Genomic DNA, 24,826 nt, shown 5'->3' with positions numbered 1-24,826 from the left:
GAGGCGGGTGAGGGAAGGCAGGAGAGGCGGGGTGAGGGAAGGCAGGAGAGGCGAGGTGAGGGAAGGCAGGAGAGTTGGGGTGCAGGGAGGAGAGGCGGGGTGAGGGAAGGCAGGAGAGGCGGGGTGAGGGAAGGCAGGAGAGGCGGGGTGCAGGGAGGAGAGGCGGGGTGAGGGAAGGCAAGAGAGGCGGGGTGCAGGCAGCAGAGGCAGGGTAAGGGAAGGCAGGAGAGGCGGGATGAGGGAAGGCAGGAGAGGCGGGGTGCAGGGACGAGAGGCGGGGTGAGGGAAGGCAGGAGAGGCGGGGTGCAGGGAGGACAGGCGGGGTGAGGGAAGGCAGGAGAGGCGGGGTGCAGGCAGCAGAGGCAGGGTAAGGGAAGGCAGGAAAGGCGGGGTGCAGGCAGGAGAGGCAGGGTAAGGGAAGGCAGGAGAGGCGGGGTGCAGGAAGGAGGGGCGGAGGTTTCAGCTTGGAGGGACATTTCGTGGAACGAGTTTAACCCTTTCGTGTCCAGCAGTACGTATAGCGGCCGTGAACTTTTTCAGCCTCTGGTTTATTGGGAAGTTGTATAGGGTCGCTATGAGTCGGAATCAACTCCAGGGCACTGGTTTTTTTTTTTTTTTTTTTGCTGTGCACTGACAGTGCACGCTGCTGCAAGGCAGGGGCCTTTATGACTGAAACCAAAGAAACGGCTTCTGCCTCAAATTACTGCTTTACAGGGTATTGTATGAGCTGTCTGAATTTTTGGCAGGAAAAATAGAAATTCTGAAAATTTTTGTTACACGTATGTACCAACAGACCCCGGTGGTGCCTCTGGAGTATAATTAGTGGTACTTCATATGTACCACTAAACACTTAGGGTAGGCTTGTGGGGGGGGGGGGCAAGAAAAAAATCCATATTACCTACCAAAAATGCAGACACACCCAATGATTCTGCATCCTTCCATTCATGAAAACACGTAATATCAACAAAAAATTCAAAGCAGAAAATAATTGGGTCACCGAAGGGTTAACAGGCAGGAGTACCAGCAAATATCTTTACTTAACATCTAAAAGGGGTTTTAGGTATCTACTACTCATAGTACAAAGAGCAGATAACTCCACTTGAAAGGTGCAGAAATACAAATTAAAATCAGTTTTAAAAGACAAATTGCATTTAAAGGAATAAACCTTTGTAGTTGTCATGCAGAAATGATAAAAAGTAGGATGAAGTGGATCAAAGAACAAACACTGAGGCAATGAACGTTTGCATTTGGGGCGTCCCTCATTGCAGTTGGCAAGAAAATCCCCTGGCTCAACCAGATGGGAAATTCCCCCAGCAGCCAAGGTAGCCAAGTAATAGTTAACTATAGCTGCCTAACAAATTGCCTCTTAAAACAATAATTTAATTCCCAACAATGTCGTGGGTAAGTTACGTGATTCCTCTGCAGATTTCTCCTGGTCTTACTCATGTGGCTTCATTCAGCAAGGGTTGGCTGAGCTGGAAGGAGTCTTGGTGGCGCAGTGGTTAAACGCTTGGCTGCTAACAAAGGTTGGTGGTTTGAACCCACAGGAGAAAACATGGCAATCTGCTTCTGTAAGGATTACAACTGTGTAAACCCCACGGGGCAGTTCTACTCTGTCCTATATAGGGTCATTGTCAGAATCGACTTGAGGGTAATGGGTTTGGGTTTTTTTTTGTTTGGCTAGCCTGGGAGGTCCAAGATGACTTTATTCACACTTCTGCAGTTAGTGCCAGCTGGCTGCTGGGACACCTCAGTTCAGACCTAGTTTTGGAAGTACCATTCTGCCACACACTATTGGTTGAAACTAAAATGAGCCTGCCCAGATTTAAGGAGTGGGGTGATGTACCCCATCTCTTGATGAAAGGAGCAGCAAAGAATCTGTGGCCATTCTTTTTAGTCTTCGCAGAAATGAAGTTCTCCTCCGTTTAGAATAAAAGCCACCAAGACTTGCCTCTTGGAGTAATATTCACAATACGTTGATCCTGACACTGTGTGACAGGGACTCTATATAAAGACACAGTAAAGACACAACAATACCTCATTTATTAGTACCCTTTTGACTGAAGTCCCTCTGAGTTTTTCTTCCTTTCTTGTATCATATGGATGGGAATGTATTCTGTCGGAAGTTAATCCCACAGGAATTTTCCTAGTTATCATTAGAAATAGCCACACAATGCTGTTGCTTTCTGCTTATATTAAAAAAACAAAACAAAACCCACTGCCATCGAGTCGATTTCAACCTATAGCGACCCTACAGGACAGAGCAGAACTGCCCCTTAGGGTTTCCAAGGAGCAGCTGGTGGATTTGAAGTAACAACCTTCTGGTTAGCAGCCGTAGCTCTTAACCACTGTGCCTCCATTCTTACATTACTTCTCCCTAAATTCTATTCTCTGAACCTGAGATGGTAGAGTTTTTTCCTAATTTCCTGCTTAGGTGGTTTTGGGGAATCCCACTCTCTCCTCCCTGCTCAGAGACCTTCTATCTCTTGGTTTTTCTTACCCCCCTCTCCTACTTCTTCAGCTTCTCCACTGGAACCTTTCCACTGAGGCTCAAACATGCTGTACTCTCTTCTTAACAATCCTCCAGTGACTTTTCTCCATCTTCCATTCTGTCTACTCCCCTTCAGAGCCAAGCTCCTTTGAGTCACTACACATCTAGTATCCACTTCCACACATCTAGTATCCACTTCCTCACATCTCATTTATCCTTCCACCTACTCCAACATGGCTTCTGCCCCCATTATTCCATCAAAAGTGCTTTTGCTAAGGTCACTGATGACATGTTGCTAGATCCAATGGACTTTGTCTTTATTTAACCTTTCAGTTGACTACCTCCACTTTGAAGGACTCCTGTGGGCAACCTTGACATGACCCTGTCTTGGTTTTACTCCAATCTCACTGCCAACTCTTCAGTCCTCTTCGCCAGCTCCCCCTTCTCTGAGTTCTTTGGGACTTCATTCTATACATTCTCCTTAAGCAGGATCCTTCACCCCCATGGCTTTATATAGCATCTCTGTATACAACTTCAAATTTTATATTTTCAGTCCCATACATCTAGCTCTCTACTTACCCTGGAAACCTGTTATCTCCAAAACCTGTTCTGCTGAGATCATGCTTTCCTCCAAGGAAGCGCTATACAGCTTGCTTTTTCTGCTAGAAAGCCTTTTTCTTTTTTCTTACTTCCCACTTCCAAGCCATCACTATGTCCTGACAAATACACCTGGACTCGAACCACTTCTCTGTACCTTGAACTTCACCATCATCTTGGACAATCATGTCACTGCAAACACTATCAATGTCATATCCTCAGAATCCTTACCAATTCCCACAATTACAATCAAGTTTATATGTGTGTCTCCTATTACGTCTCTCCAAAAGCTTTCTGTTTTCTTCATGGCATATCACAGTTTGTATTTTATATACCAAAAAAAAAAAAACCAAACCCAGTGCTGTCGAGTCGATTCTGACTCATAGCTACCCTATTGGACAGAATAGAACTGCCCCATAGAGTTTCCAAGGAGCGCCTGGCGGATTCGAACTGCCGACCTTTTGGTTAGCAGCCATAGCACTTAACCACTACACCACAGGGTTTTATATAGTTACTGTCTAATGTTCTGTCTTCCATGATAGACAGACGGTAAGCACCATGAAGGCTTTGGTCATCACTATATCCCCAGGACTAAGCACAGCACCAAGCTCAGTGAACAAATGAATGGTTTATGTGTTTTTTCCCTCTCATTAAAGTATTATCTTCTACATACGATAAAAAGCAGTATCTTATTGGCTATGTTCTGTCCAACATTTTTTTTGTTTAGTCTAGGTTCAATATTCCCCATAAATACGTTACATTTGCTTAGTATTTTTCTTATTTATAAAATGTTGCTTCTTCCCAAAATAACATGACTTTTCCTCTTTGTTTTTATGAATATTAAGCCGATTACTTAATGGGACCTTAGAGATAATCATTAAATATTAAAGTACTTGAACATATTCAATACATCACCTAAAAAAACCAAACCCAGTGCCGTCGAGTCAATTCCGACTCATAGTGACCCTATAGGACAGAGCAGAACTGCCCCATAGAGTTTCCAAGGAGCGCGTGGCAGATTCGAACTGCTGACCCTCTGGTTAGCAGCCGTAGCACTTAACCACTATGCCCCCAGGGTTTCCATTCAATACACACACAGTATAAACAGTCACAGGTCACTGTATGTCCAGATACAAAATAGTTTTAATATCATCTAACATTACTTGGGACAAGACTGCTGTTTTGAACTACTAGATACTTTAATAAGAACAGCAAACTGATATATAGAAAACAAGATTTTTTAAACACTAGGCTGTTTTTCTAATATTAAATATTCATGGTATAAAATGACAGCATCTGCAAGATAAATTATTACATTTGGAAATAACAATTTTCTAACTCTGAATCAGATTCAATGTGGGGAGAAAAGTTTTAAAAGGGAAGATGTAAAATGTGAAATGCTTCTGAAGGTACGTAATTTACCACTCATTTGCACAGTTTATCCACAGTAATCTTTTACAGAAGAGAAATGCAAAAAATCATGAAGATAAAGTACCCTAAGGTAAAATCCCAAACTGGAAATTTAAGATACAAAATCAGTGCACCAGAAATAGTATGAAATACCAAAGTCAAATTGTTTGGGCGCTGGAAAGTAGCACTTGTTAAAGAAAAACGTTTGATTAAATTGTTTTGGTGCCATTTACTGTTGCTAAAAAGCTCTAGTTTTTTAACAAGGCTAGAATATAATACCAGAGAATTCTGCTTTGATTCTTTGAAGGCTTTTTCTCCCCAAAGTAACTGTCTTTTGAATATGCATCATCAAGAAATGCCAAGAAGATTCATAAATAGTAGAAATAAGCAAGTCCTTTTTTTTTTAGGTTTTCCTAAATAAGGTTTAGTTCTCATTCAGCCCCTCGTCCCTTATCAAAATCGATTTTTGGTTTCCTTGGTGATATGTACAAATAACTTCACTCTATATCTGTCATTTCTATTCCATCGCTTTCTTTAACATATACCACTGAACCCAAGGCTTTCTCTGAAAGAGATCCAGTGCCAGTCTCTTCATTTCTTGTCAGGTTTTCTTGGTTCATATCTTCTAATCTTATTTTCTTGGTGTTTTGGAATAGTTGAGTGACTGGTTCTGGCCTGCTTTCCTCAGTCCCTCGCATTACGTGATCGTCCACTTTTGAATCCACACGCATAGCAGATACCTGAGTAGCAGATTTACTCAGAGAAAAGCCCATTGGGACAGCTGGACAAATATCAAGCTACTCTGCAGGTACCTTTTTTAAGTAGTGGAAATGTTTCTTCAACTTGATTGCTGGAAAAAAAAAAATAAAAATATAAGGAATAAGTGAATATAGCAGGAATTTCAAATACCTTCATGGCAATGTCTGTTTGAATGAAATGTCATGGTGATGGTGCTGAAAATATAAAGTTAAAATCACCTTCCACTTCTCAGTGTTTACATTTTCTTTGCAGGAAGTTTTCAAGTTCTATAGACTCTGTTGAAGGTCATTCTTAAAAGGAATTTAAGTACCAGATTTTATGTTTCATTGCTCTTTGGAAAATAATAGTACTTCTCAACTTAGTCTTTTCTATCATCCTTGCTAGCAAAAGTTTTAAACTCATTAATGGGTTAAAGAAATAATTACTGAAGGCTAAGCACTCTGCTTACATGTTCTGCAAAAAACAAAGATGTCCAATAAAGATACGGAACTTGTTATTTTTGCTGTTGTTAGTTGCCATCAAGCTGATTCGTGGTGACCTTATGTATAATAGAATGAAACATTGCCTAGTTCTGTGCCAGCTCCATGATTGCTGGTATGTTTGAGTCCATTGTTGTGATTAGTGGGTCAGTCCATCTCAGTGAGGGTTTCCCTCCTTTTCCTTAGCCCTCTACCTCACCAAACATGATGTCCTTTGCCAGTGACTGGTCTTTCCTGTTGACGTGTCCAAGGTAAGTCTCACCATCCTTGCTTCCAAGAAGCATTCTGGTTTTATTTCTTCTAAGACTTATTTGTTTCTTCTTTTGGCAATCCACACTATATTCAATATTCTTCACCAACACCACCGTTGAAACACATCAATTCTTCTGTCTTCCTTTTTCATTATCGAACATTATCCTCTGCTTTGGCCAAGATCCACCTGGCAACAGCAGCATCATCATTCATTCCACATACTTTTCTAAATCCAGCTAGAACTTCTGGGTGTTCCCTGTCAATATACAGCTGCAGTCATTTCTGAATTATCGTCAACAGAATTTTGCTAGCATGTGATATGAATGATATTGACTGATAATTTCTGCATCCTATCTGACTGCCTTTCTTTGGAACGGGCACAAATAATAGGTCTCTTCCAGCCAGTTAGGTAGCTGTCTTCCAAATTTCTTGACATAGACAAGTAAGCTCTTCTAGCGTTGCATTCGTTTGTTGAAGCATTTCAAATAGTGTACCATCAATTCCTGGAGCCTTGTTATTTGCTAATGCCTTCAGTACAACTTGAACTTCTTCCTTCAGTACCAGCGGTTCTTGATCACATGCTACTTCCTAAAATGGCTTAATGTTAACTGATGGTTCTGGCACAGTGGCTCTGTATCTTCCTTCCATCTTCTTTTGATGCTTCCTGTGTCGTTCAATATTTTGCCCATTGTTGTTGTTAGGTGCCATCGAGTTGGGTTCGACTCATAGTAAGTCCATAGAGTCCTTCAGTACTGCAACTCAAGGCCTGCATTTTCTTTTCAGTTCTTTCAGCTTGAGAAATGCTGCTTGTGTTCTTCCCTTATGGTTTTCTACTCCCAGTCTTTTTATATTTCATCTTAATACTTTGCCTTATCTTCTAGAGCCACCCTTTAAACGCTTTTGTTTACTTTAGCTACTCTACACTCAAGAGCAAGTTTCAATATCTTCTGAAATCCATCTGAGTCTTTTCATTCTTTCTGGTCTTCTAAAAAATTTTTATTTTGTTTTTATTGTTGAGATTATACACAGTAAAACATACACCAACTCGACAGTTTCTACATGTCTAGTGACACTGATTAAATTCTTTGAGTTCTGCAACCACTCTCACCCTCCTTTTCTGAGTTGTTACTCCCTCATTAACATAAATTCACTGCACCCTAAGGTTCCTCTCTAATCTTTCAAGTTGCTGTTGTCACTCTGATCCCATATAGATAGTTCTTAAAATAGCATAATACTCAAACATTTTTTTTTACTAGTTAAGCTAAACTACTGGTTGGTTTTAAGAAGACTTGAGATATTTTCGGTTTAAGATTTAAAGATTATCTCAGGGCGTTAGTTTCAAGTGTTCATCTAAACTTCATGGCTCCAAGGCTGCAGTCCATTAGTTTTAAATTCTGTTTAAATTTACATTCTATTTCCATTTCCCCCTTTTGATCAGGATTCTGCTGTAGAATCTTTAATCAAAATGTTCAGTGATGGTAGCCAAGCACCACGCAGTTCTGGTCTTATGGCAAAGGAGGCTGTTGTTGATGGAGGCAATTAGCTACACATTCCACACCCTCCTTATATTCCTTACTCTTCTTCCTGTGTTGCTCCAAGTGAATGGAGACCAACTGTTGTGCCTTAGCTGTCCACTTGCAAGCATTTAAGACCCCAGGCAGTATGCAATAAACAATGAGAGGGATTGACAAGTGGTACAACAATGGGTTCAAGCATAACAACGATTGTGAGGATGGTGCAGGTCCAGGCAGTGTTTTGTTCTGTTGCACAGAGGGTTACTATGAGTCAGACCCAACTGGAAGGCACCTACTAACAGCAAGGAGCAAAATACTGAATGACATAGGAAGCATCAAAAGCAGATGGAAGGACTACACAGAGTCACTGTACCAGAAAGAACTGGTCGACATTTAACCATTTCAAGAGGCAGTATATGATCAAGAACCAACGGTACTGAAGGAAGCAGTCCAAGACACTGGTGAAAAATAAGGCTCCAGGAATTGACAAAATACATGTTTCAACAAATGGATGCAATGCTGGAAGCACTCACTGATCTAAGCCAAGAAATTTAGAAAACAGCTACCCAGCCAACTGACTGGAAGAGATCTATATTTGTGCCCATTCCAAAGAAAGGTGTCCAACAGAATGCAGCCATTATCAATCAATATCATTAATACCACACACAGGTAAAATTTTGCTGAAGATAATTCAAAAATGTTTGCAGCAGTATATCCACAGGGAACTGCCAGAAATTCAGGCCAGATTCAGAAGAGGACATGGAATGAGGGATATCACAGCTGATGTCAGATGGATCTTGCTGAAAGCAGAAAATACCAGAAAGATGCTTACCCGTATTTTATTGACTATGTAAATGCATTTGACTGTGTGGATCAAAACAAATTATAGGTAACATTGCGAAGAATGGGAACTCCAGAACACTAACTGTGCTCATGTGGAACCTGTACTTAGATCAAGAGGCAGTCGTTCACAAAGAACAAGGGGATACTATGTAGCTTATGATCAGGGAAGGTGTGCATCAGGGTTGTATTCTCTCACACTTATTCAATATGTACGCTGAGCAAATAATCTGAGAGGGTGGACTATATGAAGAATGTGGCATCAGGATTGGACAAAGACTCATTAACAACCTGTGATGAACAGGTGACACAACCTTGCTTGCTGAAGGGGAAGAGGACTTGAAGCACTTACTGATGAAGATCGAAGACTTCAATGTGGATTGCACCACAACATAAATAAAATAAAAATCCTCACAACATCATGATCAATGGAGAAAATAATTGAAGTTGTTAAGGATTTCATTTCACTTGGATCGACAGTCAACGCCCATGGAAGCAGCAGTCAAGAAATCAAACGACATTGCATTGGGCAAATCTGCTGCAAAAGATCTCTTTATAAAGTGTTAATAAACAAAGATGTCACTTTAGGATGGAGGTGCACCTTACCCAAGCTATGGTATTTTCAGTGGTTTCATATGCACGTGAAAGCTGGACAATGAATAAAGAAGACTGGAGAAAAACTGATACATTTGAATTATGGTGCTGGCAAAGAATACTGAATATACTATGGACTGCCAAAGGAATGAATAAGTGCTGCTTGGAGGAAGTACAACCATTCGAATGCTCCTTAGAAGTAAGGATAGCAACACTTCGCCTCATGTACTTTGAACCCATTTTTAGGAGGGACCAGTCCGTGGGGAAGGACATGACGCTTGGTAAAGCGAAGGGTCAGCAAAAAAGAGGAAGACCCTCAACAGGATGGACTGACACAGTGGCTACAACAGTGGGCTCAAGCATAGCTATGGTTGTGAGGATGGCACAAGACTGGGCAGTGTTTCGTCCTGTTGTACATAGGATGGCTATGAGACATAGCTAACTCCACGGCCCCTAACAACAAATGGTAGTTCTATTTTTAGTTTTTTTTTTGGGAACCCCGACAGTATTTTCCACAACGATTGTGTCATTTTGCATTCCCACCAGCAATGGGTAAGTGTTCTAATTTCCCAATATCCTCACCGACATTTGTTATATAATTTTTAATCTTAGCCATCTTAGTGGAAGTAAATTATATTGCATTGTAGTTTTGATTTGCATCGCTCTGACGGCTAATGACGCTGAGCATCTTTTCATGTGTTTGGTGGCTATTTGAATGTCCTTGTTGGAGAAATGTCTATTCATTTCCTTTGCCCATTTTATGATCATCTTTTTTTTGTTAAATTGTTGAAGTTATATATTTGGTTGTTAGATTCTTGTCAGATACATGGTTTCCAAAGATATTATCCCAGCTCATCTTTTTACTTTTTTGTTAAAGCCTTTTGATGAACAAATGTTTTTAATTTTCATGAGGTCCATTTATTGTCTTTTATTTTAGATAATCCACTGTTAAAAGCTAGCCCTGACGCTGTTGCCCCTGCTTTTTCTTCTAAGAATTTTATGATTTTACTTAGCACATTTAGGTCCTTAATCTGTTTTGAATTTGTTTTTGTGTATCGTGCGAGGCATGAATCCTGTTTCATTTTTCTGCATGTGGATATCCAATTTTCCAAGCACCACTTATTAAACAGGCTCTTCTTTCCCCATCAAATGGACTTAGCACCCTTGTCAAAAACCAGTTGACCATAGATGTATAGGTTTATTTTTGTATTCTCAACTGTATTCCATTGGTCAATGTTTCTATTGTTACACCAGTAGCAGGCTGTTTTGATTACTGTAGGTGTATTAAAAAAAACCAAACCCAGTGCCATCAAGTTGATTCTGACTCACAGCGACCCTATAGGACAGAGTAGAACTGCCCCATAGAGTTTTCAAGGAGTGCCTGGTGGATTCGAACTGCCAACCTTTTGCTTAGCAGGAGCACCACTTAACCACTATGCCACCAGGTTTCTTTTAAAATCATGAAGTGTGACTTCTACTTTGTTCTTCTCTTCCAACATTGCTTTAGCTATGTGAGGCCTCTTGCCATTCTGTATAAAGTTGAGGATTGGTTTTTTGATTTCTGTAGAGAAGGCTGTTGGAATTTTTATTGGGATTATGTTGGAGGTAGAGATTGCTTTGGACAGTATTGACATCTTAAGACTTCCAATCCATGAACATGGAACACCTGTCCATTTATTTAAGTCTCCTTTAATCTCTTTGGGCAGTATTTTATAGTTTTCATTGTATAAGTGCTTCACATCCCTGATTAGATTTATTCCTAGGTATTTTATTCTCTTAGATGATGTTGTAAATGGGATTGTTTCCCTAATTTCCCTTTCAGATTTCTCATTGCTGGTATATAGACACCTTTCCTGTCTTTTCAATGATCTTTCACTTTCTTCATGTATGATGTTCTTGATATCTTCCCACAATTCTTCTGGTTTTTGGTCATTAGTATTTGGTTCTTGAAACCTATTCTTGAGATTGTCTCTAAATTCAGGCTGGATGTATTCAAGGTTATACGTTGACCCTCATGGACTTGCTTTGATTTTCTTCAACCTCATCTTGAACTTGCATGTGAGTAACTGATGGTCAGTTCCACATTTGGCACCTGGTTTTGTTTTGACTGATCATCTGGCACTACTCCTTTGTTTCCTTCCATGGAGTAGTCGATTTGATTCCTAAGTACTCCATCCACCAAGGTCCATATACTTATTCATTATTAAGGTTGCCCAATCTGTTAAGAGAGATAAGCATGCAACATGGAGGGAGAGCCTGGGAAGTTTCCCAAATGAAGGGGGCTTTGGCCAGGGCTGGGCAGTGAAAGATGTGTAGGAACTGGTAAGCAGAGTTGGCCAGGATGGCACAGGGGACAGGCTTTCTGGCACAGGGAAGACAGCGAAGACTGCAGAATCACCAGCGTTTGCTGGAGAATAGCGATCTCCCAAAGATGCTCAATGTGACATCTGGAGCGGATGTCACAGCTGTGAAAGTATTAACCTACCTTTATAATCTCGTCTTCAATATTTAAGCAGTGTGGTATCTTTTGACAGTTTACAATTCAATCTCCATCAAGTTTTAGTCATTTACTGACTGAAAATTTCTAAAGATATTTGGAGATCTGTTCATCCATATTTGTGACTTAATGTCTGTGCCTAACCTGTAACAGAACAGTCCTGGGCCGACTATTATATTCTAAATACGGAAGTTATTCAAGTGTTGTTGCTGTATCAGTTAGATAAAAGAGTATGGATTTGGCTCTCTAGCTACAAGTACAATGTAGCTACGTTTTTAAAGAGTTCTGATGGAATTCTAAATGTAGGTATACCTGTTTCTTAGATTTGGACTTAAAAGTGTTTTTTTTTTTTTCCCTCATCAAATAAATATCCAACACTACCTTCAAATTAATAAAAGTGGGTGCCTTCTGGTCTATGGTTTCTCCTCTTTAATTAATTAAAGAGGAAATACTCCTCCCAAAAATGTGTAAATTGAATTCCAAAATGAGGAAACAGAGACTGAAACCAAAAGACATGCTACAAAACAAATGGCCTGTACTCCTCAAAACACCAGTGTCAGAAAGACAAAAAGATACAAAACAAATGGCCTGTACTCCTCAGAACACCAGTGTCAGAAAGACAAAAAGAGGCTGAGAACGTGTTCTAGGTAAGAGGAGGCTGAGGGGACTTCCAAATGCGGTGAATGATCCTAAATTGGAAAAGAAAAAAAAAAAAAGGTAATATATGGAACACTCCTTGGACAACTGGAGAAATTTGAATGTGGATGGTTTGTTAGATAATCATGTTGCATCAGGGTTAAATTCCCTGAATTTAATAAGTGTATTCTGGTTATGTAAGGGAATATCCTTGTTCTTAGGAGGTACATACTAGAACAGAGGTGAAGGATCAGATCTACAGCTTGCTCTCACTGTTCAGTTATAGAAAATAAGGTATGCAAAATGTAAACATGTGTTGAATCTAGGAGGTAAAAAATAATTGTTCAATTTATCATTCTTGTAACATTTCTGTATGTTTAAACTTTTACAAAATACTAAATTTTAAAAAAGTATAAAAGTCAACAATACTCTATAAGACAACATACTACATTTGAAGTCAACAAAAGTAATATAATGATAACACATAATTATAAACTAATTAACACATCATTCAAAAAAAGGGAGTGAGAAGAAATTAAATGCAATAGGATACATTTGGCTCTATAAATCTCACCTTAAGTTCCCCCAGGGTCTTGTGGACACGAAGAGAGCAAGTCTATTTGGGGGCCTCTTTTTTTTTGGTCTGGCATTCAGGTTGGTATTCAAGAAGAAATATCAAATGCTTATAGAAGAATAAAGGTCCATAAAGAGCTAAATCAATTTGGACAAAAAAGAACAAAGAGACTTGCCTTACCAAATATTAAGACATGCTACGAAAACAATCTACTACAGGTACAGGAACAAATAAATGACCAACGGAATATACCAAAGCTGCAAAATGGACCTAAGTATGTGTAAGAACTTCACATATGATAAAGGAAGCACTATAAGGCAGACGGATGAGTCCTGTGGAGCAGTGGTTAGAGAGCCTTGCTGTTAACTGAAGGTCAGCAGTTCGAACTCACCAGCTGCTCCATGGGAGAAAGGTGTGGCAGTCTGCTCCCATAAAAACTACAGCCTTGGAAACCTTATGAGGAAGTTCTACTCTGTTCTACAGGGTCACTATGAGTTGGAATTGACTCAGAAGCAATGGGTTTAACTTTATAAAGCGAAGAGGATGGAACAAACTATGTTTAGTATGATAAGATAATTAATGTTGACTCACTATGTGGATGAAAAATAAAGCAGGACCCCTATCTTACATACAAAAATACACTCCGAATGCATTAAAAACCTAAATGTGACCACAGGACTATAAAACCAATAGAAGAAAAGGTAGGTCAATATATTTATCACCTTGGAGTGGAGAAGAATGTCTTGAATAAAACCTAAAAAGCTTAAATAATAAGGGGGGAAAACAGATGGCCTTGACTATTCAACATTAGGAACATCTATTCAGTAAAGAGAGTTAAAAAGATAGAAAAGGGACTGGAAGAAGGTATTTGCTATGTGCAAAACTGACAGGGGATTTCATCACTAGAATATGAAAGGAACTCCTATAAATCAACAAGAAAAAGGAAACCCAATAGAAAAACGGGCAAAGAATATAAAGACGTAATTCGCAGGTTGGGGAATCCCATATAGATAAGTACACAAAGAGCTGTTCATACTTACTAGTAACTAGAGACATCAAGTTTAGAAGAACCAGAATGATAAACTTTAGAAGGTGGATAGTACCGAGTACAAGGAGAATGCAGGTTGACAGGAAACCTTATACACTGTTGGTGGAATCATTATTAACGCCCTTCTTTACCTTCTATTCCACATCCAATCCTTCAGTGAATCTGTTTCTACTTCCACCCCTGCCCATCCCTCCCCATTGTACATTCTTCAAACAGTATCAGGAATAAGCCTTTTAAAACACAAGCCAAATCACAGCACTCCAAATCTGATCAACACGCTGTAGTTGTTGCCAATCTCAGAGTAAAACCTAGATTTTCTACATATCTCATCCCCAGGAGGAAACCCTGGTGGCATGGCATAGTGGTTAAGAGCTCGGCTGCTAACCAAAAGCCTGACAGTTTGAATCTACCAGGTGTTCCTTGGAAACCCTATGGAGCAGTTCTACCCTGTCGTATAGGGTCGCTATGAGTCTGAATCGACTTGACGGCAATGAGTTTGGGTTTGTTTTAATCCCCAGCTGTGGTAGGCAGAATAATGGCCCGTTATGGATTGAATTGTGTCCCCACAAAATGTTTATCAACTTGGCTAGGCCATAATTCCCAGTATTGTGTGGTTGTCTACCATTTTATGATCTGATGTGATTTTCCTATGTGCTGTAAATTGTAATCTCTATGATGTTGATGAGGCAGGATTAGAGGCAGTTATGTTAATGAGGTAGGTTTACAGACAGTTATGTTAATGAGGCAGGAAAATCTATAGGATTAGGCTGTATGTTGAGTCAATCTCTTTTGAGATACAAGAGAGAGAATGGAGCAGAGAAGATGGGGACCTCCTACCACCAAGATAGAACCAGGAGCAAGCATGTCCTTTGGACCCAAGGTCCCTTTGCAGAGAAGCTCCTAGACTAGAAGACTGACGACAAGGACCCTCCTCCAGAGCCAACAGAGAGAGAAAGGCTTCCCCTGGGCTGGCGCCCTGTACTCGGACTTCCAGCCTCCCAGACTGTGAGAGAATACTTTCTCTTTGTTAAAGCCATCCTCCTGTGATACTGCTGTTGTAGCACCACTGGATAATTAAGACAGCCCCCAAAGCAGGTGTCCACATCTTAATCCTCAGAATTTCTGAGTATGCTGTGTTACTTAGTGTGGTGAAATGAGTTCCTTTATGTGACCTTTCACTCTGGTTCTTTGGAAAACAGCTTCAGAGATTTTTTTTCCCCTAAGCCCTAAGGAGACAACTTTACCCCAGTTTTCTACCCTAGAAGGTTTGTTACTCTTGTCCAGGTTGAATAACATTTTCTGGGTAACTGTAAACAACTTATGGTTTGATACTTTTTGTCTGCTTCTGGGCTTCAGCTTGCCCTGGGACTGGTATGCACCTTGCAGGGACTGGATTGGTCAATAGGCTATGCAAATTAAGTGTTTGTAGCCTACTATGCAAATGAAGTGTCTGTGGCCTCCCGAGAGGGGATTGGTCTGTTTGTGGCCCTGGTGGGAGTGCCATGCCCTGAAATTGAAGTTTGAGAGTTTGGGCAGTTTGTGTATATAAGCAGCCAAAAAACCCCACAGAAGTTTGTCAGATAGAAAGAAACAGGAATGGAAGCAGAAAGAAGAAAGAAAAGAGAGAAGCAGCAGAAACAGAGAGGTGGCAAGGAACCTTCTAAAAGAACTGTAACACGGGTCAAAGGTTGTAACACTGAAGACATCGAGAGGCCGAGAAGGGGTCCAGTGGCAGAGCTGGCAGCAACAGACAGTAGGGCCAAGAGGAAACTGTCCTGAGAGAGAGAGAGAGGGAGAGAGAGAGAGAGAGGTTTGCACTGAAGGGAGACTTTGCCTACCTGCTTCCTGATGCTGTGTTGTAGACTTTTGATCCTGATCCTGAGTTGTACCCTGTTCCTTAATAAACCACTGAACTGTAAGTATGGTCTGTGAGTCCTGTGTGTCCATTGCAATGGATTATTGAACCCAGAAGTAGAGAGTGCCGTGGGAGGAACGGCTGGTGACAGATTTGATAAAAATGTTGAGAGTGGAGGTATGTTTGACTTCTACTTCATCGGAATCAGTTTTGTGCTGACAGTGATTCTCATTATCCCTCATCCCCTGCCTTTAAGTTAGATAGGTTCTGACTCTATTACTACTCCGACCATTTTGCACTTGGCAAGGGGGATTAAAAGGTTCAGGTAAAATTAAGGAGATTATCCTGGATTGAGTGGTTCCAATGTAATCACAAAGACCCAAGTGAAAGAGGTAGGCAGGAGTGCAAGTGTTAGAGTGACATAACGTGAGAAAGACTTGTCTGGCCATTGCTGGCTCTGAAGGTAGAAAGGGACCACAAGCCAAGGAATGCAGATGACCTGTAGAAGCTGGCACAGATCCGCTCTGAGTCCCCAGAAGGAATGCAGCCCTGATATAACTTTTATTTTAGCCCAACCAAACCCAAAAACCAGATCTGCTGCCTAGCAGCCAAGCTCTGAACCACTGTGCCACCCAGAGCTCCTGTTTTAGCCCAGCCTACCTCGTTTTGGAGTTCTGACCTCCACATGTAACTGGTGGCTACTATTTTTGACCGCATAGCTCTCATGTACCAAACTGTTTCCAAGTAATCTTACTGCATCTCAGAACATGCCCAAATATAAACCCAAAACCAAACCCAGTGCTATAGAGTGGATTCTGACTCATAGTGACCCTATATACTTGAAGAAAAAAACAAACAAAAAAATAATAAAAACTCCAACACCCAACAATGTAAAAATTGCAATAAGCAATCAAAAACTACCTGGCAGGAAAACACCACCCCTAACCGGGGGGGCGGGGGGAGTCAGTTAATAGAAATAAATCCAGAAATGACACAGATGATAGAATTAGCATACAAGAATCTTAAAACAGCTATTTTAAATGTATTTCATATCTCCAACAAAGTAGAGAGTAAAGCATGAATGTGATTAGGTTGAGAAATAGAAGATATTAAAAAAAATCAAAATTCTAGAGATGCAAAATACAGTGGATGGGATTAACAGTGCCAAAGGAAAGAATAGTGAACTTGAAAAAATAGCAGTAACATCCAGTTAGCATTCAATTGAAAGAAATAAATAGGGCACCAGTGAGCTGTGGGAAACCCTGGTGGCACAGTGGTTAAGTGCTACAGCTACTAATCAAAAGGTCAGCGTTCGAATCCACCAGATGCTCCTTGGAAAACCTATGGGTCAGTTCTACTCTGTCCTATAGGGTCACTATGAGCTGGAATCCACTCGACGGTAACAGGTTTTTCAGTGAGCTGTGGGACAATGGTCAAGTAGCTTAACACGCATGTAACTGGAGTCCCAGACTTTTCTTTGGGGGGGGGAGGGACAACAGGGAGACAGGAAAAAAGAGAAAAAAAAAAGGAGGTAAAACAGGTTTTTGTAGTGAAGTTTGTGAAATGACAGAAAGAGTGAGGGAATAGACAACCCCAACCTCTAAGGTTGATGAGGCGTGTCTGTCAGAAGGGAGAGAGCTGAACTACCAAATGAGGTTTAGTTGCTAGGGGCATTCACCACTCCTTGGGTTTCCATAAAGGGAAGAAATTTTTCACTTTTTTTGGGTTACAGAAGGAGATTTAATAGTCCTTGATAAGGGGGAAAAAAAAAAAAAGGAATCTTTACACCCTGTTTTGGCCTTAAAATGATCTCTTCCCTACATTCTTTCCAAGGAATCTTCAGTACCATCCAGTGGCATACATAAACACTTAAACTTTTGTTATTCTTCCCGGAAGAGAAGTACTTTCCTGCTTCCTAAATTAATACCACTCCAAGTCTTCAACTCCAACTGATAGTTTTAAAGTTAGTACATTCTTTCCTATTTCAATAATGCTAAATATTGAGGACCTTTTATTCAAAATAATCCTAGTATCTGAAGAGGAAACAAGAGATTATACAGTATTCCCCCTAAGATAACGTTTCATGAGAGTCTTTGAGAGCCTGTTCTTTGATGGCACATTTTATTAATTAGATGTAATTGTATTTCAGAGGAAGTATGTTCCTTGGGACTCTGACCTCTTTATCTAAAATAACAAAGGCACTCAATTAAATTTTCTAGTAGCTAGCATTTAATACAAACTGCATGGTATCTGAAAATAAATGCTACAAAATACGAGAAAATGTAATGGCACAAATAACGAAAAAATCAGAACAGAGACTGGCAATGCATACGGCACTTATGTTCAAATGTACCTTATGACGAAATTAGTTCTAACATAAAAATTGCCTACCAATAATATGTTTTGGAAAAAAATTACTCACCTGGCAAAGACAGGAACTGTTAGTCTCTTCTAACGTGCGCCTATTTTTGCAACGCACAGGCTTATACTACATCATCAGAGGACTCCTGTAAAAATCCAGTGTCTCTTTCATCTGCAGGAAAAGATGGGAGATGAAGTCACCATTACAGTTCAGAAGCTCTTGGGTTGCTTAAACAGATGGGACATGTTCAACACTAAGAAAAGTTAAGAATACTTTTTAAGCTGGATTCCAAAACATTGGCAATATAATGCAATGCTCATTCTTTTTCACTAAAAAGCTCACCTCTCTACCTTAAGGTAATATAGTTAATTTTAACGTAGCTGGATGGCCAAAAATAATATTACGCCGGGTGAAGTGACTATTCTCAGACTGAAAGCTCCCAGTTGAGAGAAAACCGGATAAAACCAAACCCAGTGCCATCGAGTCGATTCCGAGTCATAGCGACCCTATAGGACAGAGCAGAACTGCCCCAGTTTCAGAAGACACGTTTAAGTGACATTAAACAGGACGACAATCGACGAACTAGAAATACCAAGTGTGGCTGTATACCCTATCCTTTTCGTTAATCGTCACCAGTTTTTCTGCAACGGGGAGTCAGAGGACTGGCAGGTGCTGCAGGACTACCGCGCAGGAATCTTTCACTGCTAGCCCTGCCCCTTGTCGATTCAACCCCGAGTTGATGCTGCAGGGTTGGCCCGGCCGTGGGTCCGCAGGCTCCCTAGACTGCAAGGGGTCCCCTCCACCGGGACGGGCCTGCCCTCTCCCGGAGCGCTGCAAGCAGGAGGCCCCGAGCTGGGAGGCTCCCCCCAAACAGGCGCCTGGCTGCGGCAGGAGAACGCACCAACCTCCCGGAGCCCACGGGCAGCTCTGAGAACTGGCCGGTCCACTGAACGTGAGCCCAGACCCGCGCCTGCTCGCCGGTGCAAGCGGCCCAAAGCTGTGGCCACAAAGCAGCCCGTGCTCCGAACAGCGGAGCTCCAGCCCTGCGCATGCGCGTTCTATCCAGGTGCGGGAGCAGCTGGCAGAGAACGAGAAGCACCTCGTGGAAAAGGGGCTCGAGGCCGGTTACTAGGAGACGGGACGCGCGGGCGGGGCGTCTAGGCGCGGCGTGGGCGTGCGCCTGCGCGGCGCGGAGGGCCAAGAAGCGGCCTCTCCTCGGCGCCCGGACAGGCAGCAGGGGGCGATACGCGTCGCTGCGTGCGCGGGCGCGCGCACAGCTAGTGGTTCCCGCGAGAGAGCGTGTTGAGCCTGGTACGCGTGCGCGGGAGAGCGGGGCCGCGCAGGCGGGTCGCCTAGGCGGGGCGTGGGCATGCGCCTGCGCGGCGCGGAGGACCAGGAAGCGGCCTCTCCTCGGCGCCCGGACAGGCAGCAGGGGGCGATACGCGTCGCTGCGTGCGCGGGCGCGCGCACGGCTTGTGGTTCCCGCGAGGGGGCGTGTTGAGCCGGGTACGCGTGCGCGGGGGGCGGGGCCGCGCGGCACGGAAGCGGCGTGGAGGCACCCGGAGGCGGAGGACGAGCCCCCTGAGGTACAGGGCGTGGGGCGGGGCCGAGGCGGCGCTAACCGCCCCGCCTCCTGCGGCCGGCACCCGGCACTCGGCACCCGGCGGATTTGGGGCCGGAGGGGCGGGGACGGGGCGGGGTATGGAGGCGGGCCGGGTCTCGGGCGCCCGGCGGAGGCCCCGGCCGGACAGTCGCGGGGATGAGCGCCGGGGAGGACGGCGGGCCCGGAACGCCGGCCAGGGAGCCGGAGCGCCAGGTGGAAGCCGCGGGCCTCGCCGGCCCGGGGGAGGCCGCTCCTGGGGGAGGGGGAGGTGGCTCCGGAGGGGGGAGGCCCCCCGGGGGGGAGGCGGCTCCGGAGGGGGAGACCCCCGGGAGGGCGGCCGGCCGGGGACCCACGGCCGGCTCTGCCCCGTCGCGGTCTCCCGGGAGCGTGGGGCCGGGCCCAGTTCCTATGGAGACCGCGTCGCGTCCCGCCGCAGCTGTTGGGGCCCGCTGGGCCAGAGGCGCTGTGCCGTGGAGCCGAGAGCGTGGAGCCGGGTGTTCGGGAGCCCGGCCCGGCTCTTCCTGACTCCCAGCCTGTGGCTTTACCGACGTGGGGAGGCCAGGCGCGGAAGGAAGTATACTGCACAGGACAGGCTGCGTAAACCGCCTGTTCTTTAAAAAAGTATTTAAAACCGAATCGGATACGTGTTCGGTGGTCATGGACCTGATACCTAAAAACGCATACGAATACTTTTTTTTTCTTTAAATAAAGCCAAGAATCAAGGCTTCAGGATAAGTTTGCTTAGAGCAGAGCGTTCCCCAGTGTTTGCCTTCTTCCACACCAGGCCTTGGTATCCTAGGATACTGTTTTTAGTTTCCTCTACTGGTTTTCAGCGTTTCAAGTACACTTGGTTTTCCCTAATGAAATAAGTAGGATACCAATGGATTTGTAACTGGAATAAAATAGATTAGTTATACATGTAAAAGTAAGGTGACACAGCTTCCAGACCTGTCTCCAGTATGAAACTGGTTCCTGTCGCCTTCTCTCTTAGTGGGAAATAACTAGGAAGGCCCATTAATGGAATATTTATTTTAAACCCTAAACTTTAGTATTATTTAACGACAGCATCTAAAATACATTTTTTTTTAATTTACGTTCTGAAAAAAAACACTGCTGATAGCCCAGTATATAATCGGGGAAGAGATTCTCTGGGCTTTCTTCCGGTGTGGTCTTATTCAGTTTAAATACTTGAGACAAGTATGTTTTAGGGTCATTAGATTTTAAAGCTTTCCATATACAGAGGCAGTTAGGGCAGGTGTTATTATCCACCTCCTTTTCCCATCACACAGCGTCCTCCCCAGAGGTAGGCACTATTCTCACTTCTATGGTTTTCCTGATAGTTTTACCACCTTTGTGAACATGCACACTGTGGTTAGGCTTGTTTTTGAACTTTATGTGTCTGGAATTGTACTAAGTCTTTTCATTGTGCTTCTTTACTCAACATTGTGTGTTAAGATTTACCCTTGCTGTTGCTTGTCGTTTGTTGGTAAGTGTTCCATTGTAAGAGTAAACCACAATTTATCTACTGCTGGTAGACAGTCAGGTTTTTACAGTCATGGCAATTATGAGCAAAACTGCTATGAGCCTTCCATATGAAGACAATTTTAAAAGAGAAAGCAAAAAGTCCATCCTTGTTGACCTTTTGTGGAGCCAGATTTCAGAATCCCATATAAAGTACACCACTGTTTTTCATTATTCTAGCAAAAATTCAATAGACATTTGTTGAGCACATACTATGTGTCAGATACTTTGGTCAACACTGATACTTTTTTGCACATGACCTTATCTCCTATTTCACTGAAAAAATAAGACTTAACTGGGCAGGAACTCCTTCAAATGTCTGCCCCTTCTTGCCTATTCTTGGTTTTCTCTTTTTTGTCTCAGAGTACAATGCATATCCTTTTCTTGTGTTTCCTCTTATTACCTCAGGGGTTTTTTCTCCATTAATTCACATTAAGGTATGTCTTAAGAAATCTTTGTTTCTGCACTGGTGGGTTTCTTAACCTGGTGTCCAAGGTGTTTAGGGAGCTGTTGTGTGCTGTCTAGTCGATTCCTACTCATAGCGACCCTATATGACAGAGTAGGACTGCCCCATAGGGTTCCCTAAGCTGTAATCTTTACAAGAGTAGATCACCAGGTCTTTACTGCCATAGGGCCGCTGGATGGGTTCAAACCGCTGACTATTCAGTTAGCAGACCTTTCTGTCAGCAGCCAAGCACTTAGCGGCTGTCCCACCAGCACTTCTTATAGGGAGTTTTTGAATACCTTAAATGGTAAAGTTTTGTGTGTATTTGCATTTTCTTGAAGGCAAGATCTGGGGGTTTTGTTCAATTCAGAAAGGGGTTCTTAACACAAAGAGAATAAAGGAACATGTTTGTCTTCTTTTGTAATGACCCTTCCACAACCATGGTCTTCCTCCAACTTTAGCTGCCTCCCTTCCTCTCACAACCATGCTTTCTAAAAGTAGTTTACATTTTCCATTTCCTTTTCTTTACTCTCATTCATTGATTAGCTCTTATAAATTAAAAAAAAAATTTCTGATGAAAATATGTATAACAGAATATATACCCAGTTCAACAGTTTTTACATGTACAATTCAGTGACAGTGGTTGCATACTCCACACCGTGTCATCATCCTCGGTCTCTTTGCCCGTATCGTTTCACCACTGTTAACTTAGACTCTCTGCCCCTTAAAGTTCTCATCTGCGCTTTAGAGTTATAGTTGTGAATTTGATCTCATATAGATCATATTTTAAAAGCAAAATGCTCAAGGCAAACATTCTTTATTAATTGAGCTAAACTTGTTTAAAGATTCATGGGATCAGGGTTTAAAAGTTGTTTCCAGATAGTTGAGGAGGGGGGCCAAGATGGCTTGCTAGGTAGACGCTACCTTGGATCGCTCTTGCAACAAAGACTTGGGAAAACAAGTGAATTGATCACATACATGACCATCTACGAACTCTGACCAACAAACACAGATTTAAAGACTTGACCTGAGTGACAGAGACCGAGAACGAACAACTACGGGGAAGCAGCGACAGTTTTCAGAGCCTGGAGCCAGCGTCCCAGTCAGGAAACCTTGGCGTGGGGCTTTGGACTGGGCGCAAGGGAGCTGAGCACAGCATCCTGTGATGGCACAAACACGGGGCGCAGCCCCACCCCCCTGAACTGACCTCGGGACGGGGCCCAGCTGGTCCGCGCGGGAGGTGCGGTGATGCAGCTGGCGGGAGGAGAAGTCCCCGGGAGGCAGCGACTGTTTTTGGAGATGGGAGTGCAGAGTCCCAGCCGAGGAACCTTGACGCTGGGCTTTGGACTGGCAGCGGAGGAACTGACCGTGGCTTCTGAGACAGCGCAAGCACAGGACGCGGGCCTGACCCTCGGGGGCAATCTCTACCCAGCCAGTGCACACAGGAGCCCCTTGGGAATCTCAGATAAAACAGTCATCCCAAGCAAGATAAGTAACTTTGTCTGTATTCCAGGGTGCTACTCCTGTTTATCTGAACCCTCCCCTCCCTTTCCCAGGTGGCTTCATTAACGTTGGAATTTCCTGAGCCAGAGGGAGAACTGCTCTGTGGTTTTTCTTTTCCTTTTTTTTTCGGTCTTTCCTAACCCATTCTTCTGGCCTGAGAGAAGCAACCACAAAAAACCCAGGGATGAAAATCCTTCCCTAATTGGACTAAAAACACAGAACCAGCTCCAGCCAAGCATATGTGATCCACAGTCTCGGGATTTCATCCCTACAGGGAACACGGTGGCTATTATAATGCAAACGCATTTTTGACAGGGATCTGACTGCATTTGTTTTAGCTGATTACTGGAAAGACAAGTTTCCCAGGTCTGATATCTCTGCGTATTCAACAGAGCCCTCACTGACCCACAACAGGGAACTGAGGGCTGAAGCTCCCCTCTGACCACCTAGCCTCCTGCCTTAGGGGTCTAAGGAGGGTGACACCTTCCAATCTGTAGAGGTACTTGCATTGGGGGCCTAAGGTACAGCTGCAGAGCCCACCCACCAAGGTGCTTTAGGAATAGAGACACACCTACCTCACTGACACTTGGGGGAAGCCTGTCAGCATCCTGCTCCGCCCCGGAGTGTGAACCCCAGCTGCTACTAGAATCTGGTGCACACAACTATCACCACTACTTCTCAAAGTGGATAGGTGACAGTGTGCATCACACACTTGATGACCGAAAATCAGATTCTACTCAAGAATAGTGAATGGACTCTTAGGCTTATATATCTGGTAACAGCCCAAACCAGCTGGTAATAGGTCATAAGCAAGTCAAGGGCTACAACAGTCAAGACAGCGCAATCTAGTAGCCCATCTACGTATATTGAAAGAGAACAAAACAAGATAAGACTCAGTGAGCAAATATAGAATAAATCGCTACAATATCTTAGTGATGGCTCAGAGACAGCAGTTGATATCAAACCATATGAAGAAGCAGACCATGACTGCTTCTACAACCCCCCAAACTAAAGAATCAAAATCTTTCCCAAATGAAGGTACAATCCTGGAATTATCAGATACAGAATATAAAAAACTAATTTACAGAATGCTTCAAGACATCAGCGATGACCTCAGAAATGAAATAAGGCAATCTGCAGAAAAAGCCAAGGAACACACTGAAAAAGCAGTTGAAGAACTCAAAAAGATTATTCAAGAACATAGTCGAAAAATTAATAAGTTGCAAGAATCCATAGAGAGACAGCATTCAGAAATCCAAAAGATTAAGAATAAAATTACAGAATTAGACAACTCTGTAGGAAGTCAGAGGAGCAGACTCGAGCAGTTAGAATGCAGAGTGGGAAATCTGGAGGACCAGGGAATTAACACCAACATAGCTGAAAAAAAAAAATCAGATAAAAGGATTTAAAAAAATGAAGAAACTCTAAGAATCATGTGAGACTCTATCAAGAAGGATAACTTGCGTGTGATTGGAGTCCCAGAACAGGGAGGGAGGACAGAAAACACAGAGAAAATAGTTGAAGATCTGCTGACAGAAAACTTCCCTGACGTCATGAAAGACGAAAGGATATCTATCCAAGATGCTCATCGAACCCCATTTAAGATTGATCCAAAAAGAAAAACACCAAGACATATTATCATCAAACTTGCCAAAACCAAAGATAAAGAGAAAATTTTAAAAGCAGCCAGGGGTAAAAGAAAGGTCTCCTACAAGGGAGAATCAATAAGAATAAGTTCAGACTACTCAGCAGAAACCATGCAGGCAAGAAGGCAATGGGATGACATATACAGAGCACTGAAGGAGAAAAACTGCCAGCTGAGGATCATATATCCAGCAAAACTCTC

General features: G+C 42.9%; 2 protein-coding genes across 6 annotated transcripts in view; one reads left to right on the top strand and one right to left on the bottom strand.

Moving 5' to 3' along the window:
• Positions 1-3,376: 3,376 nt before the first annotated feature.
• On the bottom strand, positions 3,377-19,137 carry C15H2orf15 (chromosome 15 C2orf15 homolog). Of its 3 annotated transcripts, none has more exons than XM_064268449.1 (4): positions 18,810-19,137; positions 17,969-18,079; positions 12,644-12,780; positions 3,377-5,348 (listed from the first exon to the last, which is right to left on the bottom strand). In XM_064268449.1, the coding sequence occupies exon 4, from the start codon at positions 5,269-5,271 to the stop codon at positions 4,996-4,998; it is 276 nt and encodes a 91-aa protein (XP_064124519.1). In that variant the 5' UTR covers positions 5,272-5,348; positions 12,644-12,780; positions 17,969-18,079; positions 18,810-19,137; the 3' UTR covers positions 3,377-4,995. The 3 variants fall into 3 exon arrangements, with proteins under 3 accessions (XP_064124519.1, XP_064124520.1, XP_064124521.1); XM_064268450.1 differs by having other exon boundaries at positions 12,644-12,751; XM_064268451.1 differs by lacking the exon at positions 12,644-12,780.
• A 282-nt stretch (positions 19,138-19,419) lies between these two features.
• The window catches only part of TSGA10 (testis specific 10), a 139,099-nt gene continuing 133,692 nt past the window's right edge, over positions 19,420-24,826 (top strand). For 2 of the 3 annotated variants that reach the window (XM_023552546.2, XM_023552548.2), the window contains exon 1: positions 19,420-19,494. The gene's annotated coding sequence lies outside the window, so the exon portion shown is untranslated. The remainder of the gene's footprint in view (positions 19,495-24,826) is intronic. The other variant, XM_023552547.2, reaches the window with a different exon arrangement.

The sequence above is a fragment of the Loxodonta africana genome, chromosome 15, assembly GCF_030014295.1.
Source record: "Loxodonta africana isolate mLoxAfr1 chromosome 15, mLoxAfr1.hap2, whole genome shotgun sequence".
Classification (NCBI taxonomy): domain Eukaryota; kingdom Metazoa; phylum Chordata; class Mammalia; order Proboscidea; family Elephantidae; genus Loxodonta; species Loxodonta africana.
The sequence above is the reverse complement of the archived record's forward strand: the minus strand, read 5'-3'. Positions and strand labels throughout refer to the sequence as shown.

Bases quoted from the DNA above. Each gene is read 5' to 3' on its own strand.
- C15H2orf15 (XM_064268449.1), bottom strand. From the start codon at position 5,271: ATGGGCTTTTCTCTGAGTAAATCTGCTACTCAGGTATCTGCTATGCGT.